This window comes from Colobus angolensis, unplaced genomic scaffold (assembly GCF_000951035.1).
Source record: "Colobus angolensis palliatus isolate OR3802 unplaced genomic scaffold, Cang.pa_1.0 Scaffold20, whole genome shotgun sequence".
Classification (NCBI taxonomy): Eukaryota; Metazoa; Chordata; class Mammalia; order Primates; family Cercopithecidae; genus Colobus; species Colobus angolensis.
This window is the reverse complement of record NW_012115155.1, coordinates 12,503,005-12,520,652: the sequence shown is the minus strand read 5'-3', so window position 1 is coordinate 12,520,652 and position 17,648 is coordinate 12,503,005. Positions and strand designations below refer to the sequence as shown.

Here is a 17,648-nt window from a genome sequence, read left to right as displayed (position 1 = left end):
CAGAGTGAGACTCTGTCTCAAAAAAAAAAAAAAAAAGAAAAAAGAAAGTATTTGTGAAGTTAGGTTACACAGGTTTCTTTCTCTTTTATTTGAGACAGAGTCTCGCCACCCTGTAGACCAGGCTGGAGTGCAGTGGCGTGATCTCAGCTCACTGCAAGCTCCGCCTCCCGGGTTCTTACCATGCTCCTGCCTCAGCCTCCCAAGTAGCTGGGACTACAGGCGCCTACCACCATGCCCAGCTAATTTTTTGTATTTTTAGTAAAGAGGGGGTTTCATCGTGTTAGCCAGGACGGTCTCGATCTCCTGACCACATGATCAGCAGGCCTCGGCCTCCCAAAGTGCTGGGATGACAGCCGTGAGCCACTGCGCCCAGCCAAGTTACACAAGTTTGTTAAGTATGGTACCAAAAAGCATGATCCATAAAACGACTAACCCTCATCAAACTTTTTTTTTGAGATGGAGTCTCACCCTGTCGCCCAGGCTGGAGTGCAATGGCATGATCTCAGCTCACTGCAACCTCTGCCTCCTGGGTTGAAGCAATTCTCTTGCCTCAGCCTCCTGAGTAGCGGGGATTACAGGAGCGCACCTCCAAGCCCAGCTAATTTTTGTATTTTTAGTAGAGACAGGGTTCCACCATGTTGGCCAGGCTGGTCTCGAACTCCTGACCTCGTGATCCGCCCGCCTCGGCCTCCCAAAGTGCTGGGATTACAGGCTTGAGCCACCGCGCACCCAGCCCTCTGGCCCAAACTTTTAAAACCTCTGCTCTTTGAAAGACACTGTTAGAAGAATGAAAAAGCCACAGACTGGGAAAAAACATGCATATATCTGGTAAGAACTCTCAAAACTCAACGATAAGAAAACTAATCAACATACAGTAAAAACTGTATACAAATTCTTCACCAAAGACATATAGAAGGCAAATACGCACATGAAAAGATACTGCTACACATTCACTAGAATGGCTAGAATTAAAAAGGCTGACCACACCAAGTGTTGTTAAGGATGCGGAAGAACTGCAACTCACAAACACTGCTGGCAGGAATGTAAAATGGTACCACCATTTTGGAAGACAGTTTGGCAGTTCCTCACAAAGTTAAATACACACCTGCCACAACAACCAGACACTCGAATCCTCTGTATTTATTACTCAAGAGAAATCAAAGCATATGTTCACACAATAAACTGCATGTAAATATTAATAGCATTTTCATTTCTAATAGCCCAAAACTGCAAATAACCCAAAAGTTCATCACACGGTACATGGATAAGCAAACTGAAGTATTTATTTCCATACAACAAAATACTACCTAACAATAAAAAGGAATGAACTACGGATACACACTACGAGACGGATGGTTCTTTCAAGGCAAAACACAAAAGGAAAACCACTCTAAAGGGAAAAAATGGGCCAATGTGGCAAACAGCCAGGGACTAAAAGTCGAGACTCTTGGCGTAACTGTGTCTTATAGTCATGGGAAACCACTGAGAAAAATTCACCTGGGAGCATCGCTCTGGTTTAAATGGGAAGAACACTAACCAGGGAGAGAAAGCTTGGGAGCATGACAACCAAGTCAGGAAGGTTTTTTTCAGGCTGTGAACTACGGGCTGAACAAGGGTGGTCATAGTGGAAATGGAAAGGAAGAGATGGATGTAAGGACAGAACATAAAGGCAGAATTTTACGATTCACAAAACTGGAAGAATTTGGGGAAAGGACACTGCTATTGTGTCCTCCTCTGTCAGAGTTAACTGTGTGAAGCTAGTGTGAGGGACAAAGCTGCCCCAGCAGTCCCAGGATTAAGGCCACACCACAGCCTCAATTAGAGTGTGCACCACCACTGCTACGGGTGAAGAAAGTCCAAAAGGAACCAACACCGGAGAGTGCAGGCTCCTAGGAGGAAATCCCACTAAATAACCAATCTCCTCAAGATTCAGACCCAAACCAATTCCACTTTCAATAGTAACAGTGATTTCCAAAATCTAAAAATATTCATATATACCTTACATGGAAAATAATATTTTTTAAAAAAATATGATCAGAGTGCTAAAGTAGTCAAATAAAAATTATCTCTAAAAACATTAACATGGAAATTCCACCTGTTAGGATGGCAAGAGTCTTCAGTTTCTAGTAGGTGATACTACTTCACGAACAGATGCTCTGGCAGAGTTAACTCTAACAACTTAGTGATTACAGATTTGCCTTGTGGGAGGACATGAGAAACACAGCATATAAAGCTTCAGTGCAGTGAGAATTAAGCTTTTGTTGCACTTATCAACAGGCTAATTTAATGAACTTGAGACATCAACTCAACCAAGTCCTAATTCTATACCCACCCTTCTCAAAATCCATCCCTTGACCTTTCTCTCCCAGCTGTACGTACAAAGCATTTTATCACCCAGCACGTACCTGTTTGGAAGGTAGGATTCGCTCCAGGATACATGTTAGGAGAATAGGCAGGAGCTGCTGCTGCATAGCCCATGGGAAAACCAGCTGAAGAAAAATACAGAACAATCTCATGTCATCAACTGAAGCAGTGACGCACAATCACCAGAGCTCCTGCAAAGCCATCGCTCTTACCTTCGTCCCCAGAACGCCACAGACTGACTTAAGCAGCCCCAAGAGCACTATGTGTGGCTAACAGTGTGTCTCTAGTTCTCTTCTTCCCACAGAACTTTGTTTTTTGTTGTTGTCATCTTTTGAGACAGAGTTTCGCTTTCGTCGCCCAGGCTGGAGTGCAATGGCACAATCTTGGCTCACTGCTACCTCCGCCTCCCTGGTTCAAGCACTTCTCCTGCCTCAGCCTTCCGAGGAGCTTACAGGTGCATGCCAACACACCTGACTAATTTTTGTATTTTTTGTAGAGACGGGGTTTCATCACATCAGCCAGGCTAGTCTCAAACTCCTGACTTCAGGTGATCCACCCACCTCAGCCTCCCAAAGCGCTGGGATTACAGGTGTGAGAACTGCGCCTGGCTTTCCCTCAGAATTTTGATAGGTCACAATTATATATTTTATTTTTTATTTTGGGGGGGACAGAGTTTCACTCTTGTTGCCCAGGCTAGAGTGCAGTGACACGATCTCGGCTCATTGCAACCTCCGTTTCAAGCAATTCTCCTGCCTCAGCCTTCTGAGTAGCTGGGATTACAGGTGTCTACCACCACACCCGGCTAATTTTTGTATTTTTGGTAGAGACGGGGTTTCACCATGTTGACCAGGTTGGTCTTGAACTCCTGACCTCATGATCCACCTACCTTGGCCTCCCAAAGTGCTGGGATTACAGGCATAAGCCACAGTGCCCAGCTTCAATTACAACATTTCTGGAAGTTTCATTCCAAACTCTCAATCACATAATTACTTAGCAAGAGTAATAAGGGTGCTAAGGGTATCACGCACTAGGTCCTGTCACCCTCATCTGACTTCATGGCACAAAGTCTGGAAGAATCACTTGAACCCGGGAGATGGAGGTTGCAGCGAGCTGAGATCGTGCCACTGTGCTCCAGCCTGGGCGATGTCGAGTGACACTGTCTCAAAAAATAAATAAATAAATAAAAATAAAAGCGGTAAAATCTTTATAATAAGCACTAAAAGAATACTAAAATAATTTTTTTTTTTTTGAGACAGAGTTTCGCTTTTGTTGCCTAGGCTAGAGTGTGACGATGCTATCTTGGCTCACTGCAACCTCCGATCCCAGGTTCAAGCAATTCTCCTGCCTCAGCCTCCTGAGGCTAAGGCAGGCTAATTTCTTGTATTTCTAGTAGAGACAGGGCTTCACTATGTTGACCAGGCTGGTCTTGAACTCCTGACCTCAGGTGATTCGCCTGCCCCGGCCTCTCAAATTACTGGGATTACAGGCATGAGCCATCACGCCCAGCTATAAAAGAACTCTTTATAAGTTAATGAAGAATTAAATGAACAGGCTGGGCACGGGCAGAGAAACTCTATCTCAAAAAAATAAAAAGGAAGAAAGCCTTTTGAGGAAGAGTTACTTTTTTCCATTAAATGTAAACAAAAAGAAAAGCTATAGACCAGACTCTCCATTGGCCAGTAAGAGTACAAAGTTGCATAAAAGCATTTTCCTTTCTCATATCTTCTTAGCTTTTGGCAGTGAAGTTTCAAAATTACAGAAATCTTCCTTTAAACGTGTTTTGTAGACCAAAAATAAAAAAAAAAACCTAAAAAAGTGTTTTACTCCAATTCTCTTGACCCGTCAGTAAATGACAGCCCACAGGGCAATTTCAGCACACTGCCTGTTGTCGCGGTTTCACTGGAACACGCACGCCCTTATGTGCTCAGTATTATTATCTACAGCTGCTTTTGTGTTACGAAGGCAGAGTTGAGTGGTTGTGATGACAGAGATGGTATGATCCACAAAGCGTAAAATATTTTTATCTAGATCTTTATCTAATTTACCAATCCCTGGTTTTGACTAACCAAACAGCAGGAGCAAAATGCACATACCTCAGCATTCTCACAGCTTTGCACAAAACTGGTGATTACAAGAGGCAATCCTTGTCTTATTGTATTGATGAGAACCATAAGGGTGTGCTAATGCCATTGGTTTTGGCCATTCCTCTGGCTATAGCTGCACTCAGGATCCTCCTTAGCTATTTAAAATACTGTTTAAACTGGTGTTGACACAGCTCATCACTAAATTAACTTTCATCAATTCTGGAAAATTCTGTCACTGCTTTTTCTTTTTCTTTTTTTTTGAGACGGAGTCTTGCTCTGTTGCCCAGGCTGGAGTGCAGTGGCACGATCTCTGCTCACTGCAAGCTCCACCTCCCAGGTTCTCACCATTCTCCTGCCTCAGCCTCCTGAGCAGCTGGGACGACTGGCTCCCGCCACCACGCCTGGCTAATGTTTTTGTTTAGTAGAGACAGGGTTTCACCATGTTAGCCAGGATGGTCTCCATCTCCTGACTTTGTGATCTACCTGCCTCGGCCTCCCAAAGTGCTGGGATTACAGGCGTGAGCCACGGTGCCCGGCCTGTCACTCCTTTTCTTATGGTTTCTCTACTCAGTCCATATGGAGAAGAGCTCCAGTGTTTCTTTACTGTTGTTTTCCTGCCTTTCCTTATGTTGCATTCTGGTTTGTTCTCTCTTAACAAGTGTTTTGTGTTGACATTAACCCGAAACTTGTTCATATGCCATTTTGTTTCATTTCTTAAAGTTCCAGCTAGTTCTTTTTTCCCAGCATCTTGTTCCCCTCTTATGTTTCTGATTCTTTCTTTTATATCTACAATTCTTCTAAATTTGTCTGTGTGACATAGTTTCTACCTGATGGTTCTTCTCCTGCAGTCTGTCATGGGTGGTGCCTCTTACTTGATGGGAGGCATCCCATGCTAGCAGGCAGAACTCTGCCTGCAGGAAGCCCACGCAACCTGGGTTGTGAACATATGCCCCCACAGCAGTTCTGCATTCGCTGCTGTCAGATGCTCCAGGAGTAACGAAGCCTGGAGACTATTTTTATGTTAATTTCTCAACTTCTGAACCCCTGACCCCTGGGGAGTATAACACAAGCTAGAGCCCCAAACATCTCCGAATGCTTACAAAGTCTTAGTAAAGATCTCCCCCTTCTCAGAGCCCAAGCATACAAACTTCCTTATGGGGCCACTGGACGACTAGACTGTTTAGTCTGTCTCTTTGCTGGGGAGTATCCCTCTCCAGAGGGACGAGAATGATTGATAAGAAGTCTCACTTCCATTCCCTGTTGCAAGGGTCCTAAGACTCAATCTCTACTCCCATGTGGGTTGCTAAAACCCACAAATAGCACATGTCCCCAGGACAGGCAGGACATTAGTTCAAAGGCCAGGTGAGCTGAGTTTCACAGGGCTTTCACGTTTGACCCCAGCTATCTCTCTTACCTCCTGCAAGTTCAGTTATACATTTGTAAAATGTTTTATTTCATTTTCTGAGAGTCTTACAGCAACAAAGTTTTGGGGTTATCTCTTCCATCATATTATCAAAACCCAAACTGAGGCTGTATCATTACAAATAACTACTCATTGTGCAAAGTCACCAAAGGGAACAACCATTTGTTATTTTTGACCAACCAGCTCTTGTTCCCTCAATATCCATTTCCTTGCAACCCTCACTTGCAGTCCATATTTGACCAGCTGACTCCACCGAAGGGATGTGGATCAGGCCTAAGTCAATCAGCAGACTCCCCTTTGTGGCCCAGGGATGGACGCTGAGTTTAATCAGAACAAAGCCCAGAACCAGTTTGAATAGAGAACAAGCAGCACCATTGGGCTTTCCTGTAGGGTGAAGGCAAAGAGGCTCTTAGTGAGGGACTACTGGGAGGGGCCTGAACTTCAGAGACCACAATGAGAAGGAATGGGACCTGTGATCAACACTAAGTTAACACTGAGAAAGTGAAGCTGAGACCAGGAGGTAGAGAAACTAGATTCTGGTCCCAACTGCTGGAGCCACTAGATCAAGTTTTGACCAAATCCAGTCCTACCACTTGATTTTTTACTTCCAGGTATTTTCTTTCTTGTCTAAGCCACTTTGAGCTACGTCTGTCAATAGAAAAAGTGACATGAAAATATACCAAGTAGTCAAAGTTCAAAAAGGAAAACAAAATTGTATTTGCTTACCTGGATAACCAATTCCTTTGGCATTTGCATAGGGAACCCCAGAAGATCCAGGACTATAAACAGGATTCATGATTGCAAAAACTAAAAGAAAAAAAAGGCAATTTAGCCAAGCACTTTTGCTCTCTGATTGTTCTCTAGTACCAGTCCCAAAAAAGCAGGTAGCTAGAGTCCTTTCTCTGTGCTGCTTATAAAACAGTACATTTCATGCTGTCCACAACCAGCAGAGAACAAAAAAGGGACACTCAATGTCCTGATGGGTGCCAAACTAGGGCATGATAAACTTTTCTTCACACTTCTCCTCAGTCCATCAGAAGCTAAGGAATAAAAATTGTTAGCTCTATGTTCACTAAAAACAAGGGGAAAGGCCAGGTACGGTGGCGCACAACTGTAATCCCAGCACTTTGGGAGGCGGAGGTGGGCAGATCACCTGAGGTCAGGAGTTTGACACCAGCCTGGCCAACATGGTGAAACCCCACCTCTACTAAAAATACAAAAATTGGCCAGGCATGGTAGCTCATGCCTATAATCTCAGCACTTTGGGAGGCCGAGGTGGAGGGATCACTAGGTCAGGAGATCAAGACCATCCTGGCCAACATGGTGAAACCCCCTCTCTACTAAAAATACAAAAACTAGCTGGGCGTGGTGGCACGCGCCTGTAATCCAGCTACTCAAGAGGCTGAGGCAGGAGAATCGCTTGAACCAGGTAGTTGGAGGTTGCAGTGTGCCAAGATCGTACCACTGCACTCCAGCCTGGCTACAGAGCAAGACTCCATCTCAAAAACAAAACAAAACAAAAACAAAACAACACAAAAATTAGCCAACTGTGGTGACACACACCTGTAATCCCAGCTACTTGGGAGGCCAAGGCACAAGAATCACTTGAATCCAGGAGGTAGAAATGGCAGTGAGCCAAGCTCATGCCACTGCACTCCAAGGTGGGCAACAGAACGAGACTTTGTCACAAAAAAAAATAAGCGGAAAACTCTACAAGTAACCAAAATGTTCTTCTAACAGAGGATAGTTAACCAAGATATATCCAGGACATGAAGTATCAGGCAGCTGCTTTTCAAGAAATGTTTATAAACAGAATAATACAATGTTAAGTGAAAACAAAGTAGGGTATTACACTACATCCCGCACTACACAGTATGATCCCAAATAAACACCTATGTGTATAAAGATGTGCATCCCTGCACAAACAGAAAAAAAGTCTCAAAGGAAATATATAAAAATATGAACAGTCACTGACTCTAGATGGGAGTGGATTTAGTGTTCCTTTGCAGTTTCCTGTATTTATTTACTATTATTTTTTTTTTTTTCCCCAGACGGAGTCTCGCTCTGTCGCCAGGCTGGAGGCACAATCTCAGCTCACTGCAACTCTACCTCCCAGGTTTAAGTGATTCTCCTGCCTCAGCCTCCCACATTAGCTGGGACTACAAGCATGCGCCACCACACCCAGCTACTTTTTGTATTTTTAGTAGAGACGGGGTTTTACCATGTTAGCCAGGATGGTCTCATCTCTTGACCTCATGATCCGCCCACCTCAGCCTCCCAAAGTGCTGGGACTGTATTTCTTCCCCCGCCCCAAAACAGGGTCTTGCTCTGTTGCCCAAGCTGGAGTGCAGTGGCACAATCTCAGCTCACTGCAACCTTGACCTCCTGGGTTCAAGTGATTATCCCACCTCAGCCTCCCTAGTAGCTGGGACTACAGGTGTGGTGCCACCATACCTGGCTAAGCTTTGTGTTTTGTTTTTTGTTTTTTTTTTAATAGAGATGAGGTTTCATCATGTTGCCCAGGCTGGTTTTAAACTCCTGGGCCCAAGAGATCCCACCTCAGCTTCCTGAGTAGATGGGACTACAGGTGTGTGCCACCACGCCACACTAGTTTCCTAGTTTGCTGTATTTCTTTAAAAACTTCTTAAATTTTTTTTCCTAATAAAGACTAATTGGTTACAGCCCAGCAACTCTATTAATCCATTCAATGCTTTATCATCCATAAATATTTCTTTTTCCTGACAAGTTCAATAACTTGTACAGCCACAACCAGGACTCTATCCCTTCCCCAGTAGAAGTACTGTTGGGAATTGATTCCCATTCAACTCTCTAGTAAGCTCCTCTGAATCTTATCCAGTGTATTATTTAACTTTATTTATTTATTTTTTAAACATGGTCTTGCTCTGTCAGTCATAGTTCACTGCAGACTTGATCACCCAAGCTTAAGTGATCTTCCCACCTCAGCCTCCAGAGTAGCCAGGACTACAGGTGTGCATCGCCACATCTGGCTCATTTTTAGTAGAGATAGAGTCTCGCCCCGTCGCTTAGGCTGGTCTTGAACTCCTGAGTTCCAGTGATCCTCCCGCCTTGGCCGCCTAAAAATGCAGTGTATTAGAGTGTGAGCTTTCACTATTTCTCATCTGGTAAATCATTCACTGATGCATGTGGTTATGATTAAGATGATCTTTAAGATTTAAAACAGCATGTGTGGGGTAGGGGGCTATATGGGAACTCTCTGTACCTTCTGCTCAATTTTGCTGTAAATCTCTGTACCTTCTGCTCAATTTTGCTGTAAACCTAAAACTGCTAGACCTAAAAAAAGTCTATTTTGGGGCTGAGTACAATGGCTCATGCCTGTTATTCCCAGCACTGTGGGAGGATCACTTGAGGCCAGGAGTTCAAGACCAGCCTGGGCAATACAGCAAGCTTCCATCTCTGAAAAATAGGTAATGAGTAACAAAACACAAAATGGGCATTTTAGGTCTGCCTTCTCCACGTTCCCATTTAGAATGTAGCCAAAACAAGCAAGGAACATGCACCTGGTTCCGCTTAAAGGCAATTGTCTCCAGCATCAATAACATCTGGTACAAAATAGGTGCAACTACCTACCAACTTTCTAAAAAACAAATGCCTTTCAGAACACTCTAGGTGTCAAAATCCATTACAAAGACAAAATACAAAAAGAAACCACTTCAAATTTTCAGCTCATTTGACTCATTTAGAATACTCACAACCAAGTAATCCTGTACTAAGAAGAAAATACTAGGTCACATCCTTAGCCTATGTAACAGGAAGCTCTGGATTAAATTGGGAATAAACTGGCAACTTTAGTAACTAAAACATTGATTACCTGGTCTTTTTTTTTTTTTTTTTTTTTTGAGACAGAGTCTGGCTCTGTCGCCCAGGCTGGAGTGCAGTGGCCGGATCTCAGCTCACTGCAAGCTCCGCCTCCCGGGTTCACGCCATTCTCCTGCCTCAGCCTCCCGAGTAGCTGGGACTACAGGAGCCCGCCACCTCGCCCAGCTAGTTTTTTGTATTTTTTAGTAGAGATGGGGTTTCACCATGTTAGCCAGGATGGTCTCGATCTCCTGACCTCGTGATCCGCCCGTCTCGGCCTCCCAAAGTGCTGGGATTACAGGCTTGAGCCACCGCGCCCGGCCAGAACTGTCTTATTTTTTAAGCTTCAAAACCAAAGCCAAATGCCAAAATTGTCATGCCGTTCACAGCTACAGCTATGTGATAGGTCTTGACCAGCAATGACCAACAAAACTTTGTACAATGACCACATCCTTCTCTATCTGTGCTGTCCCCTACAGCAGCCGCCTGCCAAGAGTGCTGAGCACCTGAAAAATAAGGCTAGTGTGAGACTGGATCTTTTAGCTTTATTTAACTTCAACATAAGTAGTCACATGTGGCTAGGGGTTACTATACTGGACAGTACAGGCCTACAGTTCAGAGTAGGGAGAAAACAAGTATACAAAGGCACAGCAGGTAAGTAGGAGAATCACTTGTGTGTCTTACTCTATAGTTTAGGAATAAACAAACTAGCAACTGTCAATCCCTATTCCCCTGTATTTTTAACCCATGCTTGGCAGATGTGCAACAAAGAAATTATGGAGTTCTGCAAATATTTCCCCTACTTCTCTGGTTCAACTATCATCTCCCAAGAAGCAAGTATTTCCCAAATGTTATTTCTTTCTTCTGTGCCAGGAGTTAATTTTATTTCTTAATTGAATTCCAGATAAGCAAAGCACTACACAAAGGCCAGAGATAAAACAAAAGGGCAAGTCACAATCTCTTCTGAGTTTTGCAATCTAGAAAAGCACTGTCCAACAGAACTGTTCACAAAGACGGAAACAAGCCCTGGCAAGATGGCAAGACCCTGTCTCTACGAAAAGTAAAAAGATTAGCTGGATGTGGTGGTGCACACATGTGGTCCCGGCTATTTGAGATCAGTTGAGTCTGGGAGTTCAAGGCTGCAGTGTGCTATAATCATATACCTCAGACAGTGGAGCAAGACCCTATCTCAAAAACATAGATGAAAACGTGTCTGGGCCGGGCGCCGTGGCTCAAGCCTGTAATCCCAGCACTTTGGGAGGCCGAGACGGGCGGATCACGAGGTCAGGAGATCGAGACCATCCTGCCTAACACGGTGAAACCCCATCTCTACTAAAAAAAAAAAAAATACAAAAAAATTAGCCGGGCGCGGTGGTGGGCGCCTGTAGTCCCAGCTACTCGGGAGGCTGAAGCAGGAGAATGGCGTAAACCCGGGGGACGGAGCTTGTAGTGAGCTGAGATCCGGCCACTGCACTCCAGCCTGGGTAACAGAGTGAGACTCTGTCTCAAAAAAAAAAAAAAAAAAAAAAAGCGTCTGTACTGTCTAAATACAGTAACTGAATTTTTACTTTAATTAACTTCAATAGTCCTATGTAGGTGCCAGCTATTGTATTGGACAGTGCAGACATACACATAAAATTAAAAGTACAAGTACTTTTTTTTTTTTCAGACGGAGTCTCGCTCTGTCGCCCAGGCTGGAGTGCAGTGGCCGGATCTCGGCTCACTGCAAGCTCTGCCTCCCAAGTTCACGCCATTCTCCTGCCTCAGCCTACCGAGTGGCCGGGACTATAGGCGCCTGTCACCACACCCAGCTAATTTTTTGTATTTTTAGTAGAGACGGGGTTTCACCATGTTAGCCAGGATGGTCTCAATCTCCTGACCTCATGATGCACCCGCCTGGGCCTCCCAAAGTGTTGGGATTACAGGCATGAGTCACTGCAACCGGCCTAAAAGTATGATACGAGGCAACAAGTGTTAAGAGTCACAAGAGAATAAAGTGTTCTGAGGGCTGAGAGGGGAGAGCAAAAATTCTATGGGGGAGGGAAGAAATAGGAAAAACTTGATTAAAGGGCAGCATGAGGCCAGCACAGTGGCTCATGCCTGTAATCCCAGTACTTTGGGAGGCCAAGTTGGGAAGATCACTTGAGGTCAGGAGTTGGAGACCAGTCTAGCCAACATGGTGAAACCCCATCTCTACTAAAAATACAACAAAAATTAGCCAGGCGTGTTGGCAGGTGCCTGTAATCCCAGCTACACAGGAGTCTGAGGCAGGAGAATCACTTGAACCTGGGAGGCAGAGGGTGCAGTGAGCTGAGATTGTGCCACTGCACTCCAGCCTGGCAACGGAGCAAGACTCCATCTCAAAAAATAATAATCATTAAAGGGCATCATTTCCAGTCAACAATGGATAGGACCAAATCAGCCACAGAAATGAGAAAAAGCAAGATGCATTTTAGGAACATTAGGCAATTGAGTTTGTTTGGAGCTTAAGCTCTATGTAGGGAATCAGTAATAGATGATTGTGGAGACACAGCTTAGGTTACAACCACCAGATGGAGACCCTTAACTATGGGCTGAGTGGAGACGCCCTCTGGTAGGCAAGGAAGCTCCTGAGCAGCACAGGTAAACAGAATTACCACATGATCCCACAATTCCACTCCTAGGGATATACCCAAGACAAGTGAAAACACATGCTACGCCTGCAGTTGGACGTGAACATTTGTAACAGCATTATTCCTAACAGCCAAAAACTGCAAATCCAAATGAAGTACTGAAGGATGTTAGGAAGCTCTCCTTCCACAATGACCTGACTTATAGCCTAGAACAATAATAATAAAACTCTACTCGGCTAGTTGCAGTGGCACATCCCCGTAATCCCAGCACTTTGGGAGGCCGACAAAGGTGGATCGCCTGGGGCCAGGCGTTCGAGACCAGCTTGGACAACATGGTGAAACCCCGTCTCTGCTAAAAATAGAAAAATTAGCTGGGTGTGTTGGCACACACCTGTAATCCCAGCTACTCGGGAGGCTGAGGCATGAGAATGCTTGAACCTGGAAGGTAGAGGTTGCAGTGAGCTGAAATCGCACCACTGCACTCCAGCTGGGGCCACAGAGCGAGACTCCGTCTGAAGGAAAAAAAAAAAATCAAATGGAACCTTTACATCTAACTTCCAGTTTACAAGAAAGGCAGGAGTAGGAGGAAATATGCTGAATGACACCATGAAGCAATCAGATAAACCCCAGAAGTGGGACATTCCAGAGGACAAATGACCCAGTTTCTTCAATAAGGCAACAGTGGGGGGAAAAACGGGAGGGAGAGGAGGAAAGCTAGATAGTTCTAGATTAAAATAGACTTAGATATAAAGGCTATAGATGAATTTTGGTTGGACTCTTGATTTAGACTGAAACAACTGTAAACAGAGTTTAAAGATATCTGGGACACGACTAAATACTGGGTATCAGCTGGTACGAAACAATTACGTTTAAGCCTGATAACAGTACTGTGATTATGTATAAATACATAAATTTGTAGAGACACAATAAAGTACATAAAATTGAAAATGATACATCTATGATTTAAAATATTTCTATAAAGAGAGCAAATACAACAAAATGCTAATAATCTTTACATCAAGATGTCGGATATAAGGTTGTGCACTGTATTACTGCATTTTCAATTTTGCATAATGCAAAACTAAAGAAAAAACACACCATCACCAATCTACCTGAAATTTTAGTGCCACTAAAATCTCCCTGTAACCACCAACTTTCCAGTCTGATTTGGTGTGGACTAAGAAACCCAAACCCAAGGCTGGATCTAGAGCTTACCACCTTTTTTTTTTTGAGACGGAGTTTTCACTTTCGTCTCCCAGGCTGGAGTGCAATGGCACGATCTTGGCTCACTGCAACCTTTGACTCCCAGGTTCAAGCGATTCTCCTGCCTCAGCCTCCTGAGTAGATGGGATTACAGGCACGTGCCACCATACCCAGCTAATTCTGTACTTTTAGTAGAGACAGGGTTTCTCCATGTTAGGTTGGTCTCGAACTTCCAACCTCAGGCGATCCGCCTGTCTTGGCCTCTCAAAGTGCTGGGAATACAGGTGTGAGCCACCGCACCGGGCCGAGCTTACCACATTTTTAGTTTCCCATTTGAAATGACTCAACTGTCACAATTCCTATGGGTGGTTTGACACCTGCATTAGAATAGACAAATGTCATATTACTTTTAAAAAGATGACAGCAAAAATTCCTAACTTGAAAATCAAATAATAATCAGAAGAAAAGTCTGTCTTTAAAATGAAAGACCTGGCTGGGCGCGGTGGCTCACGCCTGTAATCCCAGCACTTTGGGAGGTCAAGGCAGGCAGATTACGACGTCAGGAGTTCCAGACCAGCCTGGCCAACATGGTGAAACACCATCTCTACTAAAAATACAAAAATTAGTCGGCCTGGTGGCGCGTACCTGTAGTCCCACCTACTTGGGAGGCTGAGGCAGGACAATCACTTGAACCCAGGAGGCAGAGGTTTCAGTGAGCCAAGATCATGCCACTGCACTCCAGCCTGGGCAACAGTGAGGCTCTGTTTCAAAAAAAAAAGACGAGACAGACCTATCACTACACTATTTTTTCCTAGTTTGGAAACATATCATCTCTAAACAAAGTTCCCACACAGAGCACTAAGAACGAAATACTACAATACGAGGCCTTTAAAATTTTATATCTACAGGCCGGGCGCGGTGGCTCAAGCCTGTAATCCCAGCACTTTGGGAGGCCGAGACGGGCGGATCACGAGGTCAGGCTAACACGGTGAAACCCCGTCTCTACTAAAAAATACAAAAAATTAGCCGGGCGAGGTGGCGGGCGCCTGTAGTCCCAGCTACTCGGGAGGCTGAGGCAGGAGAATGGCATAAACCCGGGAGGCGGAGATTGCAGTGAGCTGAGATCCAGCCACTGCACTCCAGCCTGGGCCACAGAGCGAGACTCCGTCTCAAAAAAAAAAAAATTTATATCTACAAACCTAATTTCAAGAAGTTTAAATTCACTCTCAGAAACACCAATATACAAGATATAATACTCAGAAAAACCAATATTGGAAAGTCTCAGTAATGTCTGACATCAACAAGAGCTTGTAGATGTGGTGGCAAGTGCCTGTAACACCAGTGCTTTGGGAAGCTGAGGCAGGACTGCTTGAGCTCAGAAGTTTGAGATGAGCCTGGGCAACAGAGTGAGACTCCCATCTCTATAAAAATTTAATATATATATCATATATATGTTTTTGGTTTGTTTGAGATGGAGTCTCACTCTGTTGCCCAGGCTGGAGTACAGTGACACAATCTCTGCTTGCTGCAAGCTCCGCCTCCCGGGTTCACACCATTCTCCTGCCTCAGCCTCCCAAGTAGCTGGGACTACAGCCACCTGCCACCACGCCCGGCTAATATTTTTGTATTTTTAGTAGAGACGGGGTTTCACCGTGTTAGCCAGGATGTTCTTGATCACCTGACCTCGTGATCTGCTGGCCTTGGCCTCGCAAAGTGCAGGGATTACAGGGGTGAGCCACCACGCCTGGCCAAAAATACATTTTTAAAAAAGAGGCTGGATGCGGTGGCTCACATCTGTATCTCAGCACTTTGGGAAGCTGACGCGGGTGGATCACTTGAGGTCAGAAGTTCAAGACCAGCCTGGCCAACATAGTGAGCTGAGACCCCAACTCTACTAAAAACACAAACATTACCTGGGCATGGTGGCATGTGCCTGTAATCTCAGCTATTTGGGAGGCTGAGGCAGGAGAATCACTTTAACCCGGGAGAAGGTTGCAGTGAGCCGAGATCACACCACTGCACTCCAGCCTGGGCAACAGAGCAAAACTGTCTCAAAAAAAATAAATAAATAAAATAAAATAATAAAATAAAATAAAAAGAGCATATAGGCCAGGGGCGGAGGCTCCAGCACTTTGGGAGACCAATGTGGGTGGACCACCTGAGGTCAACAGTTCAAGACCAGACTGGGTAACACGGTAAAACCCTGTCTCTACTAAAAATACAAAAATTAGCTGGGCGCAGTGGTGTGTGCCTGTAATCCCAACTACTCGGGAGGCTGAGATAGGAGAATCCCTCGAGCCCGGGAGGAGGAGGCTGCAGTGAGCCGAGATCACGCCATTGCACTGTCACAAAAAAAAAAAAAAAAAAAAAGAGAAAAGAGAAGTTCTCTACTCTCCCCCAAACTTTACCTTCATTATCAAGGTTTGGGTCTGCATCTGACTGGGAGAAATTCATGTATTTCTACACAGTACAGACAGACTTAACAGACTGGAACACAAGGCATGAAAAAAGTATTACTCTATTACACTGGTGTACTGTTCTTTTAAAATTGTGTGCTTGGCCAGGCGCGGTGGCTCACGCCTGTAATCCCAGCACTTTGGGAGGCCAAGGCGGGCAAATCATGAGGTCAGGATATCGAGACCATCCTGGCTAACACGGTAAAACCCCGTCTCCACTAAAAAAAAATACAAAAAAATGAGCCGGGCGTTGTGGCGGGCGCCTGTAGTCTCAGCTACTTGGGAGGCTGAGGCAAGAGAACGGCATGAATCTGGGAGGGGGAGCTTGCAGTGACAGGAGATCCCACCACTATACTCCAGCCTGGGCGACAGAGAGTGACTCCGTCTTAAAAAAAAAAAATCGTGCTCAATTGATCCAGGAAAAAAAACTGTCTAAATAAGACAACTTTGGTATAATTTCCCTTTAAACTACGGAACCTATTAAAAAATAATTTTAAAACGCACTGTAGACTTTTTTCAATTCTAATCCTCTACTTCTATGGCATTACACTGCTCTCATTTCCTAACAAATATATTAAGATCTGATAAGACGACCTGGGCTGCTTACTCCCGCCTTCTAGGTTCCAGGCACTTAACTTACACACACACAGGCACTACGCCTAAGTGCAGGAGTCAGAAGAGAACTACCTGCTTGGGCATTTCTAGTGAATGCTGCACAGGGAACATCCAGGAGAACCCAAAGAAAGCAGGCTTCAACTCTTAAAAGTCTACAGGCCGCCTTCTACCAGACCTTAACTTTCATTTAGTCAAAATCACAACTAATTTTAACTCACTTTAAAGCTTTCTTGTATTCAGAAACATTCCAAAATGTTACATGAGTAACATATGCCAACACTCCACCAAAGTAAGCCGGCTTTGTAAAGACAAAGAGAAGCAAGATTTTCACAATTTCTGCAACACTAGCTTCAAAATTAGAATAGCCTTACACTGTTCAAATCTTGGCTGTCAAAGCAAAAATAACCCACTCCTTTATCTACAAAAGCTTAAAAATGTGTTCCTGTTATTGCCAAAACCAAAAAGTTTTATTTAATCTAGAATCTTTCATCCACAGTATTTGAGAAAACTGATCTCAAATTACACAAGGATGACCTGAAAGTTTAAGGAGTGGAAACTATATAAACCTTTTTATTTGTCAAGTTTCCTGGCATGCGAAAACACTGCAAAATATTCTTACGTTTTACTTTAATGATTAAACATTAACTCAAACAGCCCATGAGATGCAAATTTCATGTTTACAAACACTATGAAACAAATACCCTTATTTGTGGACGTCGTAAAGGCGCACTGCACTCTTTTTTCAAAGTTAACCCAGGATGGGCCACGAAACGTCCTTTCTAAAGGAAATCTTAAAAGCCTGTAATTTAAATCGTGCCTTTTCAAGCTGGAAAGAGAACGCTCAGATTCCGCCAAGCAAAAAAAAAAAAAAAAATTATCTTTACTTCGTGGGTAGACAAAGTGAGTAGCTACACGTAGGAAATGACTATTGTCACAGCGCTCTGCCCCCGTGTTTCACGCTCGCATTCCTGACGGCTGTGACCCCGACCTTTAGGAGAACGCCCCGCGCCGCGAAGCCGCCTCGGCCACCTAGGCGGCAGGCCCGCGCCGCCAG

The 17,648-nt window shown here is 44.4% G+C and overlaps 1 protein-coding gene across 1 annotated transcript in view; it reads right to left on the bottom strand.

Annotated features, from left to right (window-relative positions):
• The window catches only part of FAM168B (family with sequence similarity 168, member B), a 34,465-nt gene extending 16,886 nt beyond the window's left edge, over window positions 1-17,579 (bottom strand). Inside the window, exons 1-3 of the mRNA XM_011941699.1 lie at window positions 17,412-17,579; window positions 6,598-6,678; window positions 2,406-2,489 (exon numbers count right to left, since the gene is read on the bottom strand). Of these exons, the coding sequence (XP_011797089.1) occupies window positions 2,406-2,489; window positions 6,598-6,667 (154 nt within the window). The 5' untranslated portion in view covers window positions 6,668-6,678; window positions 17,412-17,579. The remainder of the gene's footprint in view (window positions 1-2,405; window positions 2,490-6,597; window positions 6,679-17,411) is intronic.
• Between the last annotated feature and the right edge of the window lie 69 nt (window positions 17,580-17,648).